This window comes from Odocoileus virginianus, chromosome 15 (assembly GCF_023699985.2).
Source record: "Odocoileus virginianus isolate 20LAN1187 ecotype Illinois chromosome 15, Ovbor_1.2, whole genome shotgun sequence".
In the NCBI taxonomy this organism is placed as follows: Eukaryota; Metazoa; Chordata; class Mammalia; order Artiodactyla; family Cervidae; genus Odocoileus; species Odocoileus virginianus.
Genome location: NC_069688.1, coordinates 49,581,081 through 49,599,248, shown reverse-complemented (window position 1 = coordinate 49,599,248; position 18,168 = coordinate 49,581,081). Strand labels below are relative to the sequence as shown.

At 37.4% G+C, this 18,168-nt stretch overlaps 1 protein-coding gene across 3 annotated transcripts in view; it reads left to right on the top strand.

Moving 5' to 3' along the window:
• Positions 1–18,168, top strand: part of SPAG1 (sperm associated antigen 1) — an 82,062-nt gene that overhangs the window by 17,378 nt on the left and 46,516 nt on the right. For all 3 annotated transcript variants that reach the window (XM_070477324.1, XM_070477326.1, XM_070477325.1), the window contains 6 exons: positions 5,562–5,626; positions 6,342–6,448; positions 7,032–7,137; positions 10,520–10,650; positions 13,919–14,025; positions 15,750–15,909. In XM_070477324.1, coding sequence (XP_070333425.1) covers positions 5,562–5,626; positions 6,342–6,448; positions 7,032–7,137; positions 10,520–10,650; positions 13,919–14,025; positions 15,750–15,909 — 676 coding nt within the window. The remainder of the gene's footprint in view (positions 1–5,561; positions 5,627–6,341; positions 6,449–7,031; positions 7,138–10,519; positions 10,651–13,918; positions 14,026–15,749; positions 15,910–18,168) is intronic.

Below are 18,168 nucleotides of genomic sequence, written 5' to 3'. Positions count from 1 at the left end.
GGATTAATCTGTTTAATTAATCCATTAAATCCATGGATTTCAAGCAGTTATAGATGGCATTTCTCTGTTTAGCGCATCCCCCTCCCCCATCCCCAGCCCCTCATGGTTATTTCTCTGAGACTGCTCTCTATTTTGCCATGCAGGTCTCTCCTTTCTAACGCATGGTTTCCATAGAGAAGGGGCCTGTTGGAGTTCCAGGTTTCCTTAACTTCCAGTTAAAACTGAGCTTCTTGGTGTCTACCTGATCCTGATATTACAGATCCCAGCCCTTACCTCCAGGGGATTTTGACTTGAATCATACATTCCATTGCCTCTGCCCTCCTTTTTTCCCTGCTTTTTTTTCTTTTCCTTTTATTCTTATCATCTCTAAGAGAATGGTTACCTAATTGTCTTCATTTTCGGTTGAGTCATTTTTGTTTTTCTCGTTTCTTCTTTGAACCCTCAGTTTTATTTGAAAAACATCCATAGCCCTTCATTACTCTGCTTCTTGGTAATTTACCTTCCTGGATCTTTTTACTCCTCATTAGGAATTACTCAGGTAACTGAGGTACACAGTAAATAAGTATAGTAAGGATAACACTATCTGTAATCAATGAATTTGTTTTTATTGAACCCTCATTATGTGCTAAGTCTGTATCCTGAAACTATAACAACGAATAATATTTCCTCTGTGTCCTTACTGTAGTCCAGTAGGAGTAGACAGACTAATGTGGTTCTCAAAAGTATGGTCCATGGATGCTGGTTATCCCTGAGATCCTTCTAGGGGATCCATAAAGTCAATGTTATTTTTAAAACTATGTTATAAAATAATGCTTTGTCTCTTTCACTTTGTTGACATTTGCTCTAAGGGTAAAACTGCTGGTTGCTCTTTAGTCAATTAAGTCATGTCTGGCTCTTTGCAGCTTCATGGACTGCAGCCACCAGGCTCCCCTTGTCCATGGGACTTCCCAGACAAAAATACTGGAGTGGGTTTCCATTTCCTCCTCCAGGGGATCTTCCTGACCCAGGGATCAAACCCACTTCTCCTGCATTGGCAGGTGGTTTCTTTACCCCTGAACCGCCAGGGATGCCCAAAACTGCCGGTGCCTTACGGTGAATGAAGGCAGTGGCACTCACTGAGCTAGTGGTCATTGTTTTCTTCACTGCTAGGCACTCACAGTAAGAAATTCCTATTTAGCTTAAATACGTCTTTGATAAAGCAACACAAATGTATTCTTTCTGTTAAATATGATACCCTGAGGACATATCTTTTTAATATTCTGTGTGACAAAAGGCAGACTTCACGGAAGGCGCTTCACTGTGAAGTGAAATGTGATGATCATCATAGGAAAATCCACTTGGTGACTGACTGTCAGCTGGATTAGCAACTGTTTCCTGGAACAACTTTTACTTGAAGAGATGACCGACAGACCAGCTATGGTTATTCAGAGTTCAGTTTTGGGCAGACAGTTTCTTGGAAATGAATGAAATGGTCTGTCACTTCAAGGAAAACAGTGAATGGTGTTCATTGCCAGTGATAAAATCTGAGCTTTCAGGTGGAATTCACAGTACTTCATATTCTTAGGGGGCTCTCAGATAGGTGCTTGTGATAAAAAAAAATTTCCCCTTAGGGGAGACACTTAATGACTTTTATGATGAGCTGTGAGTAGTTTTAATTTAAAAAAAAATTGAGATATAGTTGATGTATGGTATTATACAAGTTATAGGTCTTATAGTAATTCACAATTTTTAAAGGTTTACTTCATTTATAGTTAATATAATATATTGGCTATATTCCCTGTATTTTACAGTATATCCTTGTACCTTATTTATTTTTTACATAATAGTTTGTGCCTCCTAATCCTCACTCTCTCCTTCTCTCTCCCTACTGGTAACCACCAGTTCTCTATGTCTGTGAGTCTTTTCCCTGTTTGTTGTATTTATTCGTTTGTTTTATTTTTTGGATTCCACATACAACTGGTATCATATAGTATTTGCCTTTCTCTGTCTGACTTATTTCACTTAGCATAATAGCCTTCAAGTTCATCCATGTTGTTGCACATGGCAAAATTTCATTCTTTTTTATGGCTTAGTAGTATTCCATTGTATGTATATAGATTCATTTGTATATGAATCTGTATGTAACAGATTCATTCATCTGTTGGTAACAGATTCATTCATCTGTTGAGGGACACTTAGGTTGCTTCAGATCTTGGTAACTGTAAATAATGCTGCTGTGAACATTGGGTGCATTTATCTTTTCAAATTTGTTTTCATTTTATTAGGTTGGTGCAAAGGTAATTGCAGTTTTACATTGTTGATATTTGCATTGTTTAATACATTCTTAAATGTGGTTATAGTATACATTATTTTAATTTGAATTTCTTGCTTTCTGTTTTTTTTGCTAATGACTTATTTTTGTTGTTTGAGGCCCCATGGACTGCAACATGCCAGGCTCCTTGTCCCTCACCATCTCCCAGAATTTGTCCAGGTTCATGTCTATTGAATCAGTGATGCCATCCAACCATCTCATCCTCTGTTACCCTCTTCTCCTTCTGCCCTCAGTCTTTCCCAGCATCAGTCTTTTCCCGTGAGTCTGCTCTTTGATTCAGGTGGCCAACGTATTAGAGCTTCAGCTTCAGCATCAGTCCTTCCAATGAGTATTCAGGGTTGACATCCTTTAAGATTGACTGGTTTGATCTCCTTGTAGTCCAAGACTCTGAAGAGTCTTCTCTAGCACCACAGTTCAAAAGCATCAATTCTTCAGTGCTCTGCCTTCTTCATGATCCAGCTCTCACATCCATACATGACTAATGGAAAGACCATAGCCTTGACTATATGGACCTTTGTTGGCAAAGTGATGTCTCTGCTTTTTAATACAATATCTAGGTTTGTCATAGCTTTCTTGCCAAGAAGTAATCATTTTCTAATTTCACAGCTGCAGTTATTTGCTGTTTATATTACTCAGTTGGTAAAGAATCCACCTGCAATGCAGGAGACCCCGGTTTGATTCCTGGGTCTGGAAGATCTGCTGGAGAAGGGATAGGCCATCCACTCCAATATTCTTGGGCTTCCCTCGTGGCTCAACTGGTAAAGAATAAGCCTGCAATGCGGGAAAGCTGGGTTTGACCCGTTTGTTGGGAAGATCGTCTGGAGGAAGCAACGGCTACCCACTCCAGTATTCTGGCCTAGAGAATTCCATGGACTGTGCAGTCTGTGGGGTTGCAAAGAGTCAGACACAACTGAGCGACTTTCACTTTTTCATAGAAATGATGTTAGACAAAAAGCAAATTCAAGTGACTTTTTCATTCAAGTTCAAAATCGGTTGTTAAGCAGCGGAGACATCTGGCAACATCAGCAACACACTTGACCCAAGAACTGCTAATGAATGTACAGTGCAGTGGTGGTTCAAGAATTTTTGCAAAGGAAAGGAGAGCCTTAAAGATGAGGAGCATAGTGGCCAGTCATTGGCAGTTGATGACGACCAACTGAGAGAAATCTTTGAAACGGATCCTCTTAAAACGATCCAAAAAGTTACTGAAGAACTCAGTGTTGACCGTTCTACCGTCATTTGGCATTTGAAGCAACTTGGAAAGGTGAAAAAGCTTTATAGGTAGGTGCCTCATGAGCTGATCACAAACCAAAAAAATTGTTCTTTTGAAGTGTTGTCTTTGCTTATCCTACACAAACAACCACAATGAGCCATTTCTTGATCGAATTGAGGTGTGCAATGAAAATTGGATTTTACATGACAACTGGAGATGACCAGCTCAATGGTTGGACTGAGAACAAGCTCCAAAGCACTACCCAAAGTCAGACTTCCACCAAAAATAGGTCATGGTCACTGGTGGTCTGCTGCCGATCTGATCCACTACAGTGTTCTGAATCCCAGTAAAATCATTACATGTGAGAAGTATATGCTCAGCCTATCCATGAGATGCACCAAAAACTACAACACCTGCAGCTGGCATTGGTTAACAGCAAGAGCCCAATTCTTCTCCATGACAACCGATGCTTCAGAAGTTGAATGAAGCATCCGCCATATTCACCTGACCTCTCGCCAACTGACTACCACTCCTTCAAGCATCTTGACAACTTTTTGCAGGGAAAACACTTCTGCTACCATCAGGGTGCAGAAAATGCTTTCCAAGAGTTTATCAAATCCTGAAGCACAGATTTTTATGCTACAAGAATAAACGAACTTATTTCTCATTGGCAAAAATGTGTTGATTGTAACAGTTCCTATTTTGATTAATAAAGATGTGTTTGAACCTAGTTGTAATGATTTAAAATTCACAGTTTCAAAACCACAGTTACTTTTGTACCAACCTAATATTTGGTATATACCCTGAAGTGGAATTGCTGGATCATATGGTAGTTCTGTTTTCAGTTTTTTGAGAAACCGCCATACTGTTTCCCAGAGTGGATGCACCAATTTATGTTCTTATCAACAGTGAACAAGAACTGTCTTCTCTCCACATCCTTTCCAACATTTGTTGTTTCTGGTCTTTTTGATGATAGCCATTCTGACAGGTGTGAGGTTATAGCTCATGGTTTTAATTTGCATTTCCCTGATGATTAGTGATGTTGAACATCTTTTCATGTGCCTGTTAGTGATCACCATGAAAATTTTAACAGATATGATTTTTAATTGTATAATGAAACATAGGAATATTTGGAAGACCTGTGTTAACTCCTAATGACCAGTGTATAATATTACAAAATTGTGCTTGTGTATCCATTCAGATGGTTTCAAATGTTGATTTTTAAGAAACGATTTTAAACTGTTGTTTGCTTTCCTCCCATTCCCTTCTGGTGCTTGCAGTGGGCATGTGACCTGGGTTGAGCCACTTAATAACACTAAGCTAGTGATTGGTCAGTGATGGGCCCATATTGCGAACTAGCTAATCAGAGTCCTTCCCTGGGATTTCTCTAGCTAAAGATGGGGAGAAGAGTCAGTCTCCTTTTCCCTTCTGATTGGGAAGCCAGTGAGTTTATAATCCCAGACTGGGTGTAGCCACATTTCCTACTGCATAGAAAAAGCAAGCAATCAGGCAGAGAGAAGCAGAGACTTCTAGGGAACAGGAGACAGGTGGAGAGAGGAAGAGCTATAGAGAGAGGGCATATGAATCCTTTATCCAGCAATATCCCAGCCCTTTCATCCATTTGGTTACATAAACCAGTAATTTATTCTTTTTAAACAAAATTAGTCCAACTTGGGTGTCTCTCATTGCAAGCAAAACAGCTCTAATACAGCAAAGTAGCTATTTCTTCAATGACTAGGTTTTAAAAGAATGAATGATAGTTTAATATTTTTTCATTATAAGAAAATCAATAATAATCACATTTCACACATGTAAATTTTAAAGTTTTACATATGTACCAAAAGTCCTATTCATCACTCTCATAATTAACCTGCTGTGTATTATTATGTTAACAATTATAATACTGAAGCTGTCCTAACTTCAAGGGTAATTTATTCTTATCCATTCAATTCATGTATCTTAAGCCAATTTTCCTTTATAGAAAAATCTGCTAACATTATATTAAATATCTCATAAAATATAATTTTATTCTTTTAGGAAAAGAATTCTAAAAGTAGACCAGCTAAAAAGAAAATTCCAAGAGATTATGCAGAGTGGGATAAGTATGTTTTATATTTCTTTATATACAATTGACACTAAAAATTCACTGTCATAAAATACTGTAATAACTCCTTAATTATTTTAAACCTGAACATATCAAATGTAAGTTATGTCAGTAGAGTACTAAGAGTATTTGGATTAAGCACTCTTGATTTTGTTTTTTTATTAAATAAAAAACTATGGCATCCTTTTATTTATAAGAGTAACCAAAAATAGCTAGTGTAATATTTACCTATCCAAAATTATAAATTTTTAAATTAGGAGAAATTAGTCACTACTATAATAACAAAGTTCTGCATAATTTAGGTCTTATTAATATTTAAGGGCTTCCCTGGTGGCTCAGATGGTAAAGAATCTGCCTGCAATGCAGAAGACCTGGGTTCAATCCCTGATCAGGAAGATCCCCTGTTGAAGGAAATGACAACCCACTCCAATATTCTTGCCTGGAAAATCCCTTTGTTATTGTGATAACAAAGTTCTGCCCAATTTAGGTCTGATTAATATTTAAGTCCTCGCTAAATTCTGTGTTTTTTAGGAAAAAATACAGGTGACTTCTAATACAAACCTATCATATATTTTTAGAATATTATTTCTAAAGGTACAGTGATACGGATACAAGAGTATCAATGATAAGTTTTAGTCTCTTGTTTGTACTGAGCTTTTAATGCTATACTTTTAAACAACTATAATAGTTTTTTTATTATTCTTTCATTTAAGATTTGACGTGGAAAAAGAATGTGCAAAACTTGATGAAGATAAAGAAAGAACTGTAATAAACAACAAATCACATTTGTCTAAAATTGAGACAAGACTAGATACAGCAGGTAATGGAGGGGGAATAGGAATGATTTAGTAGTCTTTAATTTTTGAATGATAGTAAAAGCTGTCGACCTGAAGACATTCTCTTTAAGTGCTGCATATTTCCATGAAAAGTTTATGAATTTTCTCCTAGGGCTGACCATGTCTAACAAATTCCAGTTTATCCTTAAACTTCTTAATTTTATGAATAATAATAGTTATGATACTTAAATGTAGTAAGACTTAAAAATATATAAATATGTAAACCTATTTTTTTTTAACCATGATTCAGTTTTCATTCCCTTTTTCAAATCTTTTTTGTCCAAATCCTTCAAATTTCTTTTCCTCAAAACAAAAAGATGGAGCACTTTCTGTTCACTTGAAGTCCACAGGTACATAGTACCTTTAAAGTAAAGCAAAACAATTATTGAGAAATCTAAACCTTCAAAAATTCTGAATGATTAAAAGAATAGAAATATCATAAACTTTGGAACCTTTTATTTGTTTTTATAGTTTTCTGCTTCTGTTAAAATAAGCATTTTCGGATTTAAATTTGGAAAATTCTATCAAGTTATATATATACTTACAGCAGATAACATTTATTTCTAGGTCTGACTGAAAAGGAAAAGGATCTTCTGGCTACTCGTGAAAAGGAAAAAGGAAATGAAGCTTTTAAGTCAGGAGATTATGAAGAAGCTGTAAAGTACTATACTCGGTAAGCAGATTTTTGATGTGGTTTAATCTTGTCATTTAAAAAATGATAGTGTTTAGTTGTTGAAATGATATAAATAAGCTAAATAATGTGTCATAAACACTCAGTATATTGTAGTTGCAATTTATCATAAATTCACTTGTGTTTGCCTTGCTTTTTCAATACTTTTCTTAAAACTCCAAGCCCCCACTCCACTCCCATGTTTGACAGAGGTTCTAACTTTACTCTTTTACAGAGGAAATAGAAGCTGTCTGGATGGAACTCAACAGAAAGTTCATTCAGGACAGAGGTTAAAATCTCAGGTTCTGTAGTAGACTGCCCGGATCTAGTACTTATGGTGCTACCTCCCACCACAGGGCCTTTGCATATATTGAGCCTCTGTCTAGACTACTCTTTCCTCTACTTGTTATTTAGTTAATTCTAACTTATAATCCAGATCTCAGCCCATGCCTTAGTTCTTTTGTGAAGTTTTCCTTTACTTCTCAGACCAGGTTAAGCCTCTACCTGACTCAATTACTGCACCAACAACCGCCCCCCCTCCCCACACCCACTGTCAAATTTGCAAACCCATATAGTAATTTTACCTCTTTGTAATATCTGTTGGAGGTATGATTCAAATTTGTGTGATTTGGCACTAACTGGACTATAAACTCTGTAAGATTGAGCCCACTTGTCATTTTTAAAAATACCATTGGATCCCTAATGCCCAGCCAATACCTGGTTCACAGTACATGTTCATTGTATGCTTATGTGAACTTATGAAGCTCTTATAGTCTGTGAAAAGTAAACTAATTTCTTAAAATACTGTTATAGACAAACTGTGCTTATAGAACCACTAATGCTATCTTATTAATAGAACTAAATGCTATAAAATCGTGGTTCTGCCTTTGGAAAGAATTTTTTTTTTTTTTTTTTTAATGTTGTTTGTGTCTCTAAAGAAGTTTGCTCAGCTGTTGAAGTGAACATACAAAGTAAAGAGGATATTGAGGTATCATTCATTCAGTTCAGCCTCCCCTATTTAGGCAGGTGGATGTCAACTCTGGTATTGTTTTCTCTCTTCTTATGGATTTCCACCAGTGGAGAATCTCTTGTCTATTACAAGGAACAAACTTTTTCTTGCCTTCCTCTTTGAAGAAATCATAGAGGTGAAGAACTAAAGCAGCATATTGCAATGGTTAAGGGAACTCAAACTGCCACTTTTCTGACCTTGGGTAGATTCTTCACTTTTTTGTCTCAGTCATCTCAACGAGATGAGGCTATAATAGTGCCAACCTCAGAGCAGCTGTGAGGATTAAATAAAACAAGTTGCTGAAAGGCAGGGTAACATGATGGTAAAGAGAACAGGTGCTGGAGTAGACCCCTGAGGTCTGAATCTTGACTCTGCCATTTTCAAGCTTGTGGCCTTGGGCATGTTACGTAACCTTTTTGCCCCATCTGTTTTCTCCTCTGTAAGATTGGGAAAGCAGTGATTCCTCCTCTGTGCATTATAATGAGGATTAAGTGAGTTTAATGTTTAGTGTCTGGCATGTGGGAGGTACTCAGTGTCAGGTTCTTGTGTTATTTATTCTTACATGTATTTTCTATGTTTGATTGCTACCCAACCATGTGATTTATTTATATTCATCTTTAATGATCTTGTGGGGCTTCCCAGGTGACTCAGCAATAAAGTATCTGCCTGCCAATGCAGGAGATGTGGGTTCGATCCGTGGGTTGGGAAGATCCCTTGGAGAAGGAAATGACAACCCACTCCAGTATTCTCACCTGGGAAATCTCCCCTAATGATCTTAATAAATGGACACTTTTTGTGAGTTTTCCATTTTTATCTTATATTGTAATTCTGGATTTAGAAGATTCAGTGTACCAATACCCTTATCGTTCCTATATTTTGGAATACATTATTTTAAAACTATATAGAGAGTATTTATTTATTTGACTGTACTAGGTCTTAGTTGCAGCAGGCAGGGTCTTAGATCTCCATTGTGCAGTGTGGAATCTTTTAGTTGTGGTATGCGAGCTCTTAGTTGCAGCATGCGGGATCTATTTCCCTGACCAGGGATTGAACCCCCTGGCCACTGCATTGGGAGCATGGAGTTTTAGTCACTGGACCACCTGGGAAGTCCCTAGCAAATACATTATTTTACAGTATTTCAAATCAATTTTATAAGCAATAGCCAGGTAGGTTTAAAATTCTTCTTTTCATTAATTATATTGCATTCATACACTTAGTGTGGCAAAACTTCCTCTCTTAAGGTCTGTATTCCTCAATTACTACTGCTCTCTCCTGTTTCCTTCAGTTAAAATCCTTTGGTAAGATTATGACTATTTCCTAAGAGTTAAATCTACTTTTAGATAACAGACTAATTTGTGTCTGTTAACACAATAATAATTTAACAAAGGGTATTAGTTGTGGTTGATCACTATTTGCTTGTTTCTTTTTACTAGGAAATTATCCCCAAAGAGTAAAAAAATTTTGATGTTAACTAAACTGGCTTTTTTTGAGATCTATGTGGGTATTTAAGGGCTTCCCTGGTGGCTCAGATGGTAAAGAATTCGCCTGCAATGGCAAAGATCTGGGTTTGATCCCTGGGTTGGGGAGAGCTCCTGGAGAAGGGAACGGCTGCCCACTCCAGTATTCTTACCTGGAGAATCCCATGGACAGAGGAGCCTGGCGGGCTATGGTCCATGGGGTTGCAAAGAGTCGGATACAACTAAAGCAACTTAGCAGCCAACAGTATGGGTATTTAAATTATCATGTCACTTCTAAAGCCAGAATCAATTTTAAACCTTTTCACTAGATACTTAAGCATCTGTCTAAACATTGATTTAGTAGTTTGTAGAATTTTATGTTATTACTTTTGACAGCACATGCTGTGTTAATTTGCTGGGGCTGCCCTGCAAACTGCCACAAACTGATCAACTTAAAACAACAGAAATGTATTGTCTGACAGTTCTGGAGGCCAGAAGTCTGACAGCAAGGTGTCCTAAGGGTTGGTTTCTTCTAAGGCCTCTCTCCTTGGCTTGTCTGTGACCATCTTCCCTCTGTGTCCTCAAGTGATCTTTCCTCTAGGTGTGTCTTCTTATAACGATACTAGTCATAGTGGATTAGGAAACACCCTCATGACCTCACTTTAACTTAATCATCTCTTTCAAGACTATCTCCAAGTATAGTTATACCCTGAGGTGCTGGGGGGTGGGACTTCAACAGACAAGTCTGTGGCGATGCAATTCTACCCACAACATGAGCTGTGATTGTTTTAGCTTCTAACTTTAGCTGAGTTTCTCCATTTTATGTTTTCCTGTCATTCACTTGTTGACATTAATGTCTCTTTCATACATTTTACCACAATAAAATATTAAAAACTTTTAAAAAGTGTCTCTTTTACAGGAGCTTGTCTGTGCTTCCCACCGTAGCGGCTTACAACAATCGCGCTCAAGCAGAACTCAAACTGCAGAACTGGAACAGTGCTTTTCAGGACTGTGAAAAGGTCTTGGAGTTAGAACCTGGGAACTTAAAGGGTAAAAAATGTCAATAGAATACCTTTAAATTTGCAGCACCATCTGTTGAAGGTCATTTGTAGACACTCATTATGTTTACACTAAAAAAAAAATTCAAATTTCTGTATGTGAATCATAACTTTCTTCAAGTTACTTTGAATTTCAAGTTTAACTTGGGATTTAACTTCTTAATTACTTGCACTGAAATAGCTAGTAATCCCAGATGATTGAATAAAGTGTACATGTTTTTGTTTTTTAATTTTTTTTTTGCCTGCACTGGGTCTTCACTGCTGCCCGCAGGCATTCTCTAGTTGTGGCGAGTGGGGACCACTCTTCATTGTGATGCGCAGTCTTCTCACTGCAGTGGCTTCTCTTGTTGTGGAGCAGGGCCTCTAGGGCACAAGGGCTTCAGTAGTTGCCAGGCATGGGTTTAGTTCCCCTCGCCAAGTGGGATCTTATTTCCCCGACCAGGGATCAAACCCATGTTCCCTGCACTGGCAGCTGGATTCTTAACCACTGGACTACCAGGGAAATCCTATATGCATTTTTAAAGAAATATCTCACACTTGCATTTGAACTGTAGTCTGTGGGTTTTTTGTTTCCTTTCAATTTTGGGGTAAAATTGACATAGCACAAAATTTTACCATCTTAATCATTTTTAAGTACAGAGTTCGGTGGTCTTAAGTACATTCATATTGTTGTGCAGTCAGCTCTACTGTCCACCCACAGAACTTTTTTAATCTTGAAAATGTACCCATGAAACAGCAACTCTCTACCCACCCCAGCCTCTGGCAACCACTAGTCTACTCTCTGTCTCTGTGATTTTATTATTCTAGGCACCTCATGTAAATTAAATCATATAGTATTTATCTTTTTCTGACTGGCTTATTGAACTGTATCTTTTTATCTAAAAAAATAAAATTTAAGTATGATTTAATATAGATTTAAAAAATATTTATTAATAAGCCCACACCAGAACTCTGGAATGTTCTACCAGCTGCTTTTTGGGTTTTACCACCTAGATGTCCATAGGCCATTTTAAATTAAGTATGTCCAAAGCTGACTACATCTTTCCACCAACACCTGTCCTCTGTTCTGATTTCCCATCTCGGTGACTACACCACCTTCTTGTGGTCCAAGCCTGAAGTATGCAAGTCAGACTCTACCCTCCTTTTCTGTCATCAAGGAGTCATCCCAAACTGGAGAGGCATAAATTATAACAGATTCATTCTATTTCTAAATACTGTGGATTCAGATAAATACAACCACTTACTGTTTTTTCCACATGCCTACAAACATGGGTGGGCAGAAACCATGGGTGTGCTAAGGATGGATTCTGGTACATCAGCCCAACTGTCATCATCACGGACGCCCTCCTCTCCCCAGTAAAGTTCTTCTTTGCTTCTATGTTGTCTCTGTCACAGCATGTGGGTGGGATCCTAGCTTTAGGCAGGTGCCCGGTGAAGGTTTTACAGTCCCCACACCACCACTGTGCAGGCCCTGTGCCATGGAGTACATGTATTAACTCCATTACTTTTCACAACAGCTCAGTAAAGGTGCAGGTACTGTTTTTAGTGGACTTGCCAGGTGGCTTAGTGATAAAGAACCCTCCTGCCAATGCAGGAGATACGAGTTTGATCCCTGGGTCTGGAAGATCCCCTGGAGAAGGAAATGGCAAACCACTCCAGTATTCTTGCCTGGGAAATCCCAAGGACAGAGGAGACTGGTGGGACTATGCAGCCCACAGGTTCGCAAAAGAGTTAGACATGATTTAGCAACTAAACAACAACAGCTGTTACTGGCACACTCATTTCACAAAAGGACATGGACATACTGAGAGACTGAGCAACTCACCTAAGATCACCCAGCTGCTAAGTGACAGAGCCAGGACTTGACACTGCATGAGACTCCAGGGTCCACATTCAGCCACTGTGCTACTCTTCTGCACTAGAATGGTCTTCTGTTTTCATTTTTCCCCATCTGAATAATTTCTTAAGCACCAGAATCTTCACTATTTAAAAAAAAAAAACAAATTTGACAGAGCCAAATCTAGTAATCAGTATAGCCATAAAACATCAAGAATTCTTAGGTTTTCTTAAGTGGATAAATATCATCCTCTTTGAAACTTTATTTTTCACTCAAAAAGTAATTGTTCTAAATGCAGCATGGTTATAACCCGAAGCAGAAAATGGACATTAGTGGAAAAATTGGTGAAATCCACATAAAGCCTAATGTTTAGTTAACAATATTTCTTAGTTTTGGTAAATATAGTTATGTAAGATATTAGCCTTAAAGCTGGGTAGGGGTATATGAGAACTATCTGTATTAGCTTTGCAACTTTCTGTAAATCTGAAATTATTTCCAAAATAAAGAGTTTTTTAAAATGGTAATTGTTATATCATGAATATTTCTTTATAGACAGTTCCTTCTGAAATCTGAGTAGTAACAGTAATAGCTCAGTTTGTATTTATGCTATAATTTTGCTTATATTAATGATGACATGATTTATCCTCTAGATTTTCCTGGCTCATTCTAAGACTAAAACTATCCAAATTTATGTTTTAAAATAGTGTTATTAAAGTAAATCAGATATAAATTACAGAATCAGATATAAATTCCAGAATTACAAAGCCTGATTCTTTTCAAAATCATGGCTTACTACACAAAATTCTCTTATGACGTAATTAATCATGATGGGACTATGATGGCATTCATTTTAGTATTAAAAATTATCAAATTATATTTTGTAACCTTCAAAAATTCTCTGATACAATTTACCAAAGTGTGCAATTTCTGAACTTAGCTAAGTTAAACACCAAGATTCTCTCAGTTCCTATTCATTTTAAATTCCTATAAAGACTTCACTAAGGACCCATATTCTGAGTTAGGTGCTTGGTTATTTATATAAATACCACATTTAAATGAAAGGCTTTCTAAGTTTTCAGAAAGTAGAAATAATAGTCATGATTATAAGGAGGAACATATTATTTAGTGAAGAGCTTCCCAATATTGTAGCACAGCGTGGTGCTTCCAAAGAGTTAAGATGTGGAGTCTCTCAGCCTTAGAGGAACTGGCAGAGCCTGGAGCTGTCAGAGGGCCAGGCTGTTGGAAGGGACAGTTTTTTATTGCAGCCTTTTGTTTGACCTCAGGATCATTTTCTATATTTGTAAGAATATGAAAAGGGGTCTGGTTTGCACAGTTGCATTTTAAATTATTCCCCTTGAAAAATGTGTCGTAATCAGAATGCCATATGTTAAAAAAAAAAACTTTTATTTTGATAAATTTTCAGCTCTTCTGCGCCGTGCCACCACATATAAGCATCAAAACAAGCTCCAGGAAGCTATGGAAGACTTGAATAAAGTACTGGCTGTTGAACCTGATAATGAATTGGCCAAAGTAAGTAAAGAAAGCAATCCCTCACCTAATTCTATAGTTTGCTTTTTCTGAGTTTATGTTAAGATAATACCAGCCCTGCTGGATAAATGATATTGAGGAATGAATAGGACACAACTTTAAGAAGTAGATACATCTCAGACACCCCCGGTGTTAACATGTATTTGAAGTAAAAGAAAGCAGACTCTTTAATTGTCCAAAATCATTAACCTACTCCTAAAGGATAAATAATTTTCTCTTTCCTGCAGCATTGTAGGCAATCCTTTTCTTTGAGCCAATTTCAGTTTATTATGCAGAGTGGTGTAGAAGTTCCTAGGTAGGATTAGGCATGAGCTTAATGGCTATAAAAGAATGTTTCTTCCTTTAACTTGCATGATAAGCATAGCATCATTGACAGTAAACTGACTCAGATATGTACTTTGGGGATCTGTGTTCAGACCTAGAGAGTGGAGGTAAGTGTCAAAAACTATGAAGAGTCTGAGACTTTACCCTACTTAACACTTAGCAAGGTGGCCTAGAAGAATAGACAGGACTCCTGGGTCAGGCACAGATTTTGTTACTCATGGCATGGCACGCCAATGAGCTAAGGCTTCCCTGCTCATCACCAACTCCCGGAGCTTGCTCACACTCGTGTCCCAACACCCATATTTTATAATGTTGTTGTCTAGTCGCCCAGTCATGTCCAGCTCTTTGCAACAGTTTGGCTCCTGGAGTTTGCTCAAACTCACGTCGATGCCATCCACCATCTCAGCCTTTGTTTCCCCCTTCGCCTCCTGCCCTCAGTCTTTCCCAGCATCTGGGTCTTTTCCCGTGAGTCGGCTCTTCATATGTGAAGGCTGAGATGGTTGGATGGCATCAACTCAACGGACATGAGTTTGAGCAAACTCCAGGAGACAGTGAAGGACAGGGAAGCCTGGGGTGCTGCAGTCCATGGGGTCGCAAAGAGTTGGACATGACTGGGCGAGTGAACAACAACAACATTATAAAATATGGGTGCTGAGTTTTCTAAATTTGAGATTCCTCAGCTGTGACACAAACCCACTGAGTGTGTAGTACCTATCTGGGCCTTCTGCTGCCCCTGTGGAACTTGGTGGCCAGGGTAACTGACATAAGCTTGAAGTTCACGTCCATCGAGTCAGTGATGCCATCCAACCATCTCATCCTCTGTCATCCCCTTCTCCTCCCACCTTCAATCTTTCCCAGCATCAGGATCTTTTCAGATGAGTCAGTTCTTCACATCAGGTGGCCAAAGTATTGGAGCTTCAGCTTCAGCATCAGTCCTCCCAATGAATATTCAGGGTTGATTTCCTTTACGATGGGATACAAGCAAATCTGCCAAACCTTTAAATATTACTCTTTAAAAACATGAGTAGTATGGTTTAATTTTTATAAAACTTTTGGACATGTCTGCAAGTTTATATGCATACAAACATATCTAGGAAGATGATCATCAGAATATCTGTAGTTTATCTGAGAGGCAGGATTGCAGATAGTTTTTTTCCCTTTTTTATGCTTGTTATACTTTAATTTTTTTGCAATATAAATATATAATTATAATCAGAGAAATCAATGAAGTTGTTTGAAAAGAAAAAATAAAGACCACCATAAAAAGCTTTATCTTAGTTATCTTTATTCACTTTTCAATATCTTCATATTATTACCTGCAAGAATAGTTGTATTTTTTACTAAAGAAAAAAATTTTCTTTAACATGGTGATTATGTTGTAGAAAACCTTGTCAGAGGTTGAAAGAGATCTGAAAAATTCTGAACCTGCATCTAAGACTCAAACCAAGGGGAAAAGGATGGTTATTCAGGAAGTAGAAAACTCAGAAGATGAAGATGAAAAGGGCAGTGGAATAAAACATGAAGATGGCAACGGAGATAAGAGTAAGACATCTTTTCTTTTCGGTTTATGCAAAAAAAGCTATCTTGTTATATGATAGGCTGGTTCAAATTTTCTATTTGTACAAAAATTCTTAGTCTACCAAACTTTTTTTAGCCTTTCCCTTGTAAATCCAGAAGCAAGTTTTTTCTTCTTTTTCTTAATACAGCTCATCTTTTTTCCTTTTATTACTGAAGTATAATTGGCTTATAATATTAGGTTAGTTTTGGGTGTACATGTTTCAATAATTTTATATATCATGAAATGATCACCATGTAAGTCTAGTTAAAATCTTTTCCTTAATACAATCTCCCAAACCTATTTTTCTTCATAATCTGACATCTTTTCTAATGCTCAATTTAATTCCTGATTATCACCTTTACATACAAATGGCTGCTTGTTTGTCACCAACCATTTGTAAGTTAACCTTACATCAGTCTCTGAGATGATTGTTTTACGTGTAGCTATTTAGTTGTAAACAAATATGTTGACTTCAGAGGGGTTATTTACCTAAAAATGAATGCGCTATTGCTGTATGTGCCTCTCTCCAAAGAAATTTTTAAAAATACGCAATTTCACTTTTGATGTAATTTTTTTTAAAAAAAAGAATCTAGACTATATAAACTTTCATCTTCATAATGTAAGACAATGAAAGTTATATCAACTTTAGGCAGGAAAAAATCTGCCTTTTCACCTGACCAGAGCAAGGGGAGGTTTTTGTTTTTTTCTTGAGAACCCCTGAGCAATTAAGGGGGAAATGTCAGCATTGAAAATCATTCACAGGTAAAATTCAACTCTAAGTAATTTGATAGAATATTTTAATTTTGAGGGAGAAATATAAAGTGTTCAAGTCATTTGACTAAAAAAAAAAACAAAACAAGGTGTATAAGTTTTTGGTTTTTTTTTTTTAAGTGGCAAAAAATATAATGTAAAATACATAGCTCGGGTTAATATATGACCAGTTAAGCTAGGACAAAGTCAAAAGCACAGAGAAGGAGGAGGAGAGGAAGAGGAGGCAGAGTGGAGCAACCGAGAGAGGGGAGAGGAGAGAAAGCGCGAGCACCAAAGGGGCAAAAAGCAGAGTGTGAGGGAAGCGGCTCTGCGCGGACCGGGGCTCACCTTTCTAAGCGAGCTCTGGCCACAGATGTTCTCCTTAGGGTTTATGTGTAACAAGATCATTAGCCAGCATTTTGCAATTAAAAAGAGTTACTTAAAGTCTTATCTGAAACAATATAAACTCTATCAATTGCTAGTATTTTAAAATTATTTTAAAAATTTACATATAGTAAAAATGGGCTTCCCTGGTGGCTCAGTGGTAAAGAATCTGCTTGCCAATCAGCAGATCTCCGGGTTGGGAAGATCCCCCAGAGAAGGGAATGCCTACCCACTCCAGTATTCTTGTCTGGAGAATTGCATGGACAGAGGAGCTACAGTCCATGAGGTCACAAAAGAGTCGGACACTACTTAGCAACTAAACAGCAAAAACAACAATAGTAAAAATGGACTTTTTTGGTGTGCAGTTCTAACACATGTATAATTTTGCATAACCATCACCACAGTCAGGATACAGAACAATTTCATCACAAATTGTTGGCCAAAAGGAAAGCAAAAAAGAACACTTTTCTTTAACTTCCCTTTTAGCCAAACCCTCCCCTCTCTAAGCCTTGGGTAGCCATCGATCTATTCTCTGTTCTTATAGTTTTAACTTTTTCCGGAAACTCACATCAATGGAAGCAGAGAATATGTAACCTTTTGCAACTAGCTTCCTTCACTTAGCATAATGTCACTGAGATTCATTCATGTAGTTGCATGTATCTTTGATTCATTCTTTTTTTATTACTGAGTAGTACACCATTAAATGGGTATATCGCTGCTTGTTTATCCCTTCATTTGTTCAAGGGCATTTGGGTTTTTTCCAGTATTTGGTATTTATGAATAGAGCTGCTACTAAGATTCATGCACAGATTTTTGGATGAACATATGTTTTCATTTCTCTAGGGTAAATACCAGGAGTGAACTGCAAGTCATAGGGCAAGTGTATGTTTAACTTTACAAAAATTTCCCAACTGCTTTTCCAGAATGGCAGAATCATTTTTCATTCCCATGGGTAGCATTTTCATTCTTCCGATTTTCATTTCATTCCCATAAGCAGCATTTTTCATTCCCATGAGCAGCATTCCCATGAGAAGTACATGGGATGAACCATGAACTTCCAGATGTTCAAGCTGGATTTAGAAAAGGCAGAGGAACCAGAGATCGAATTG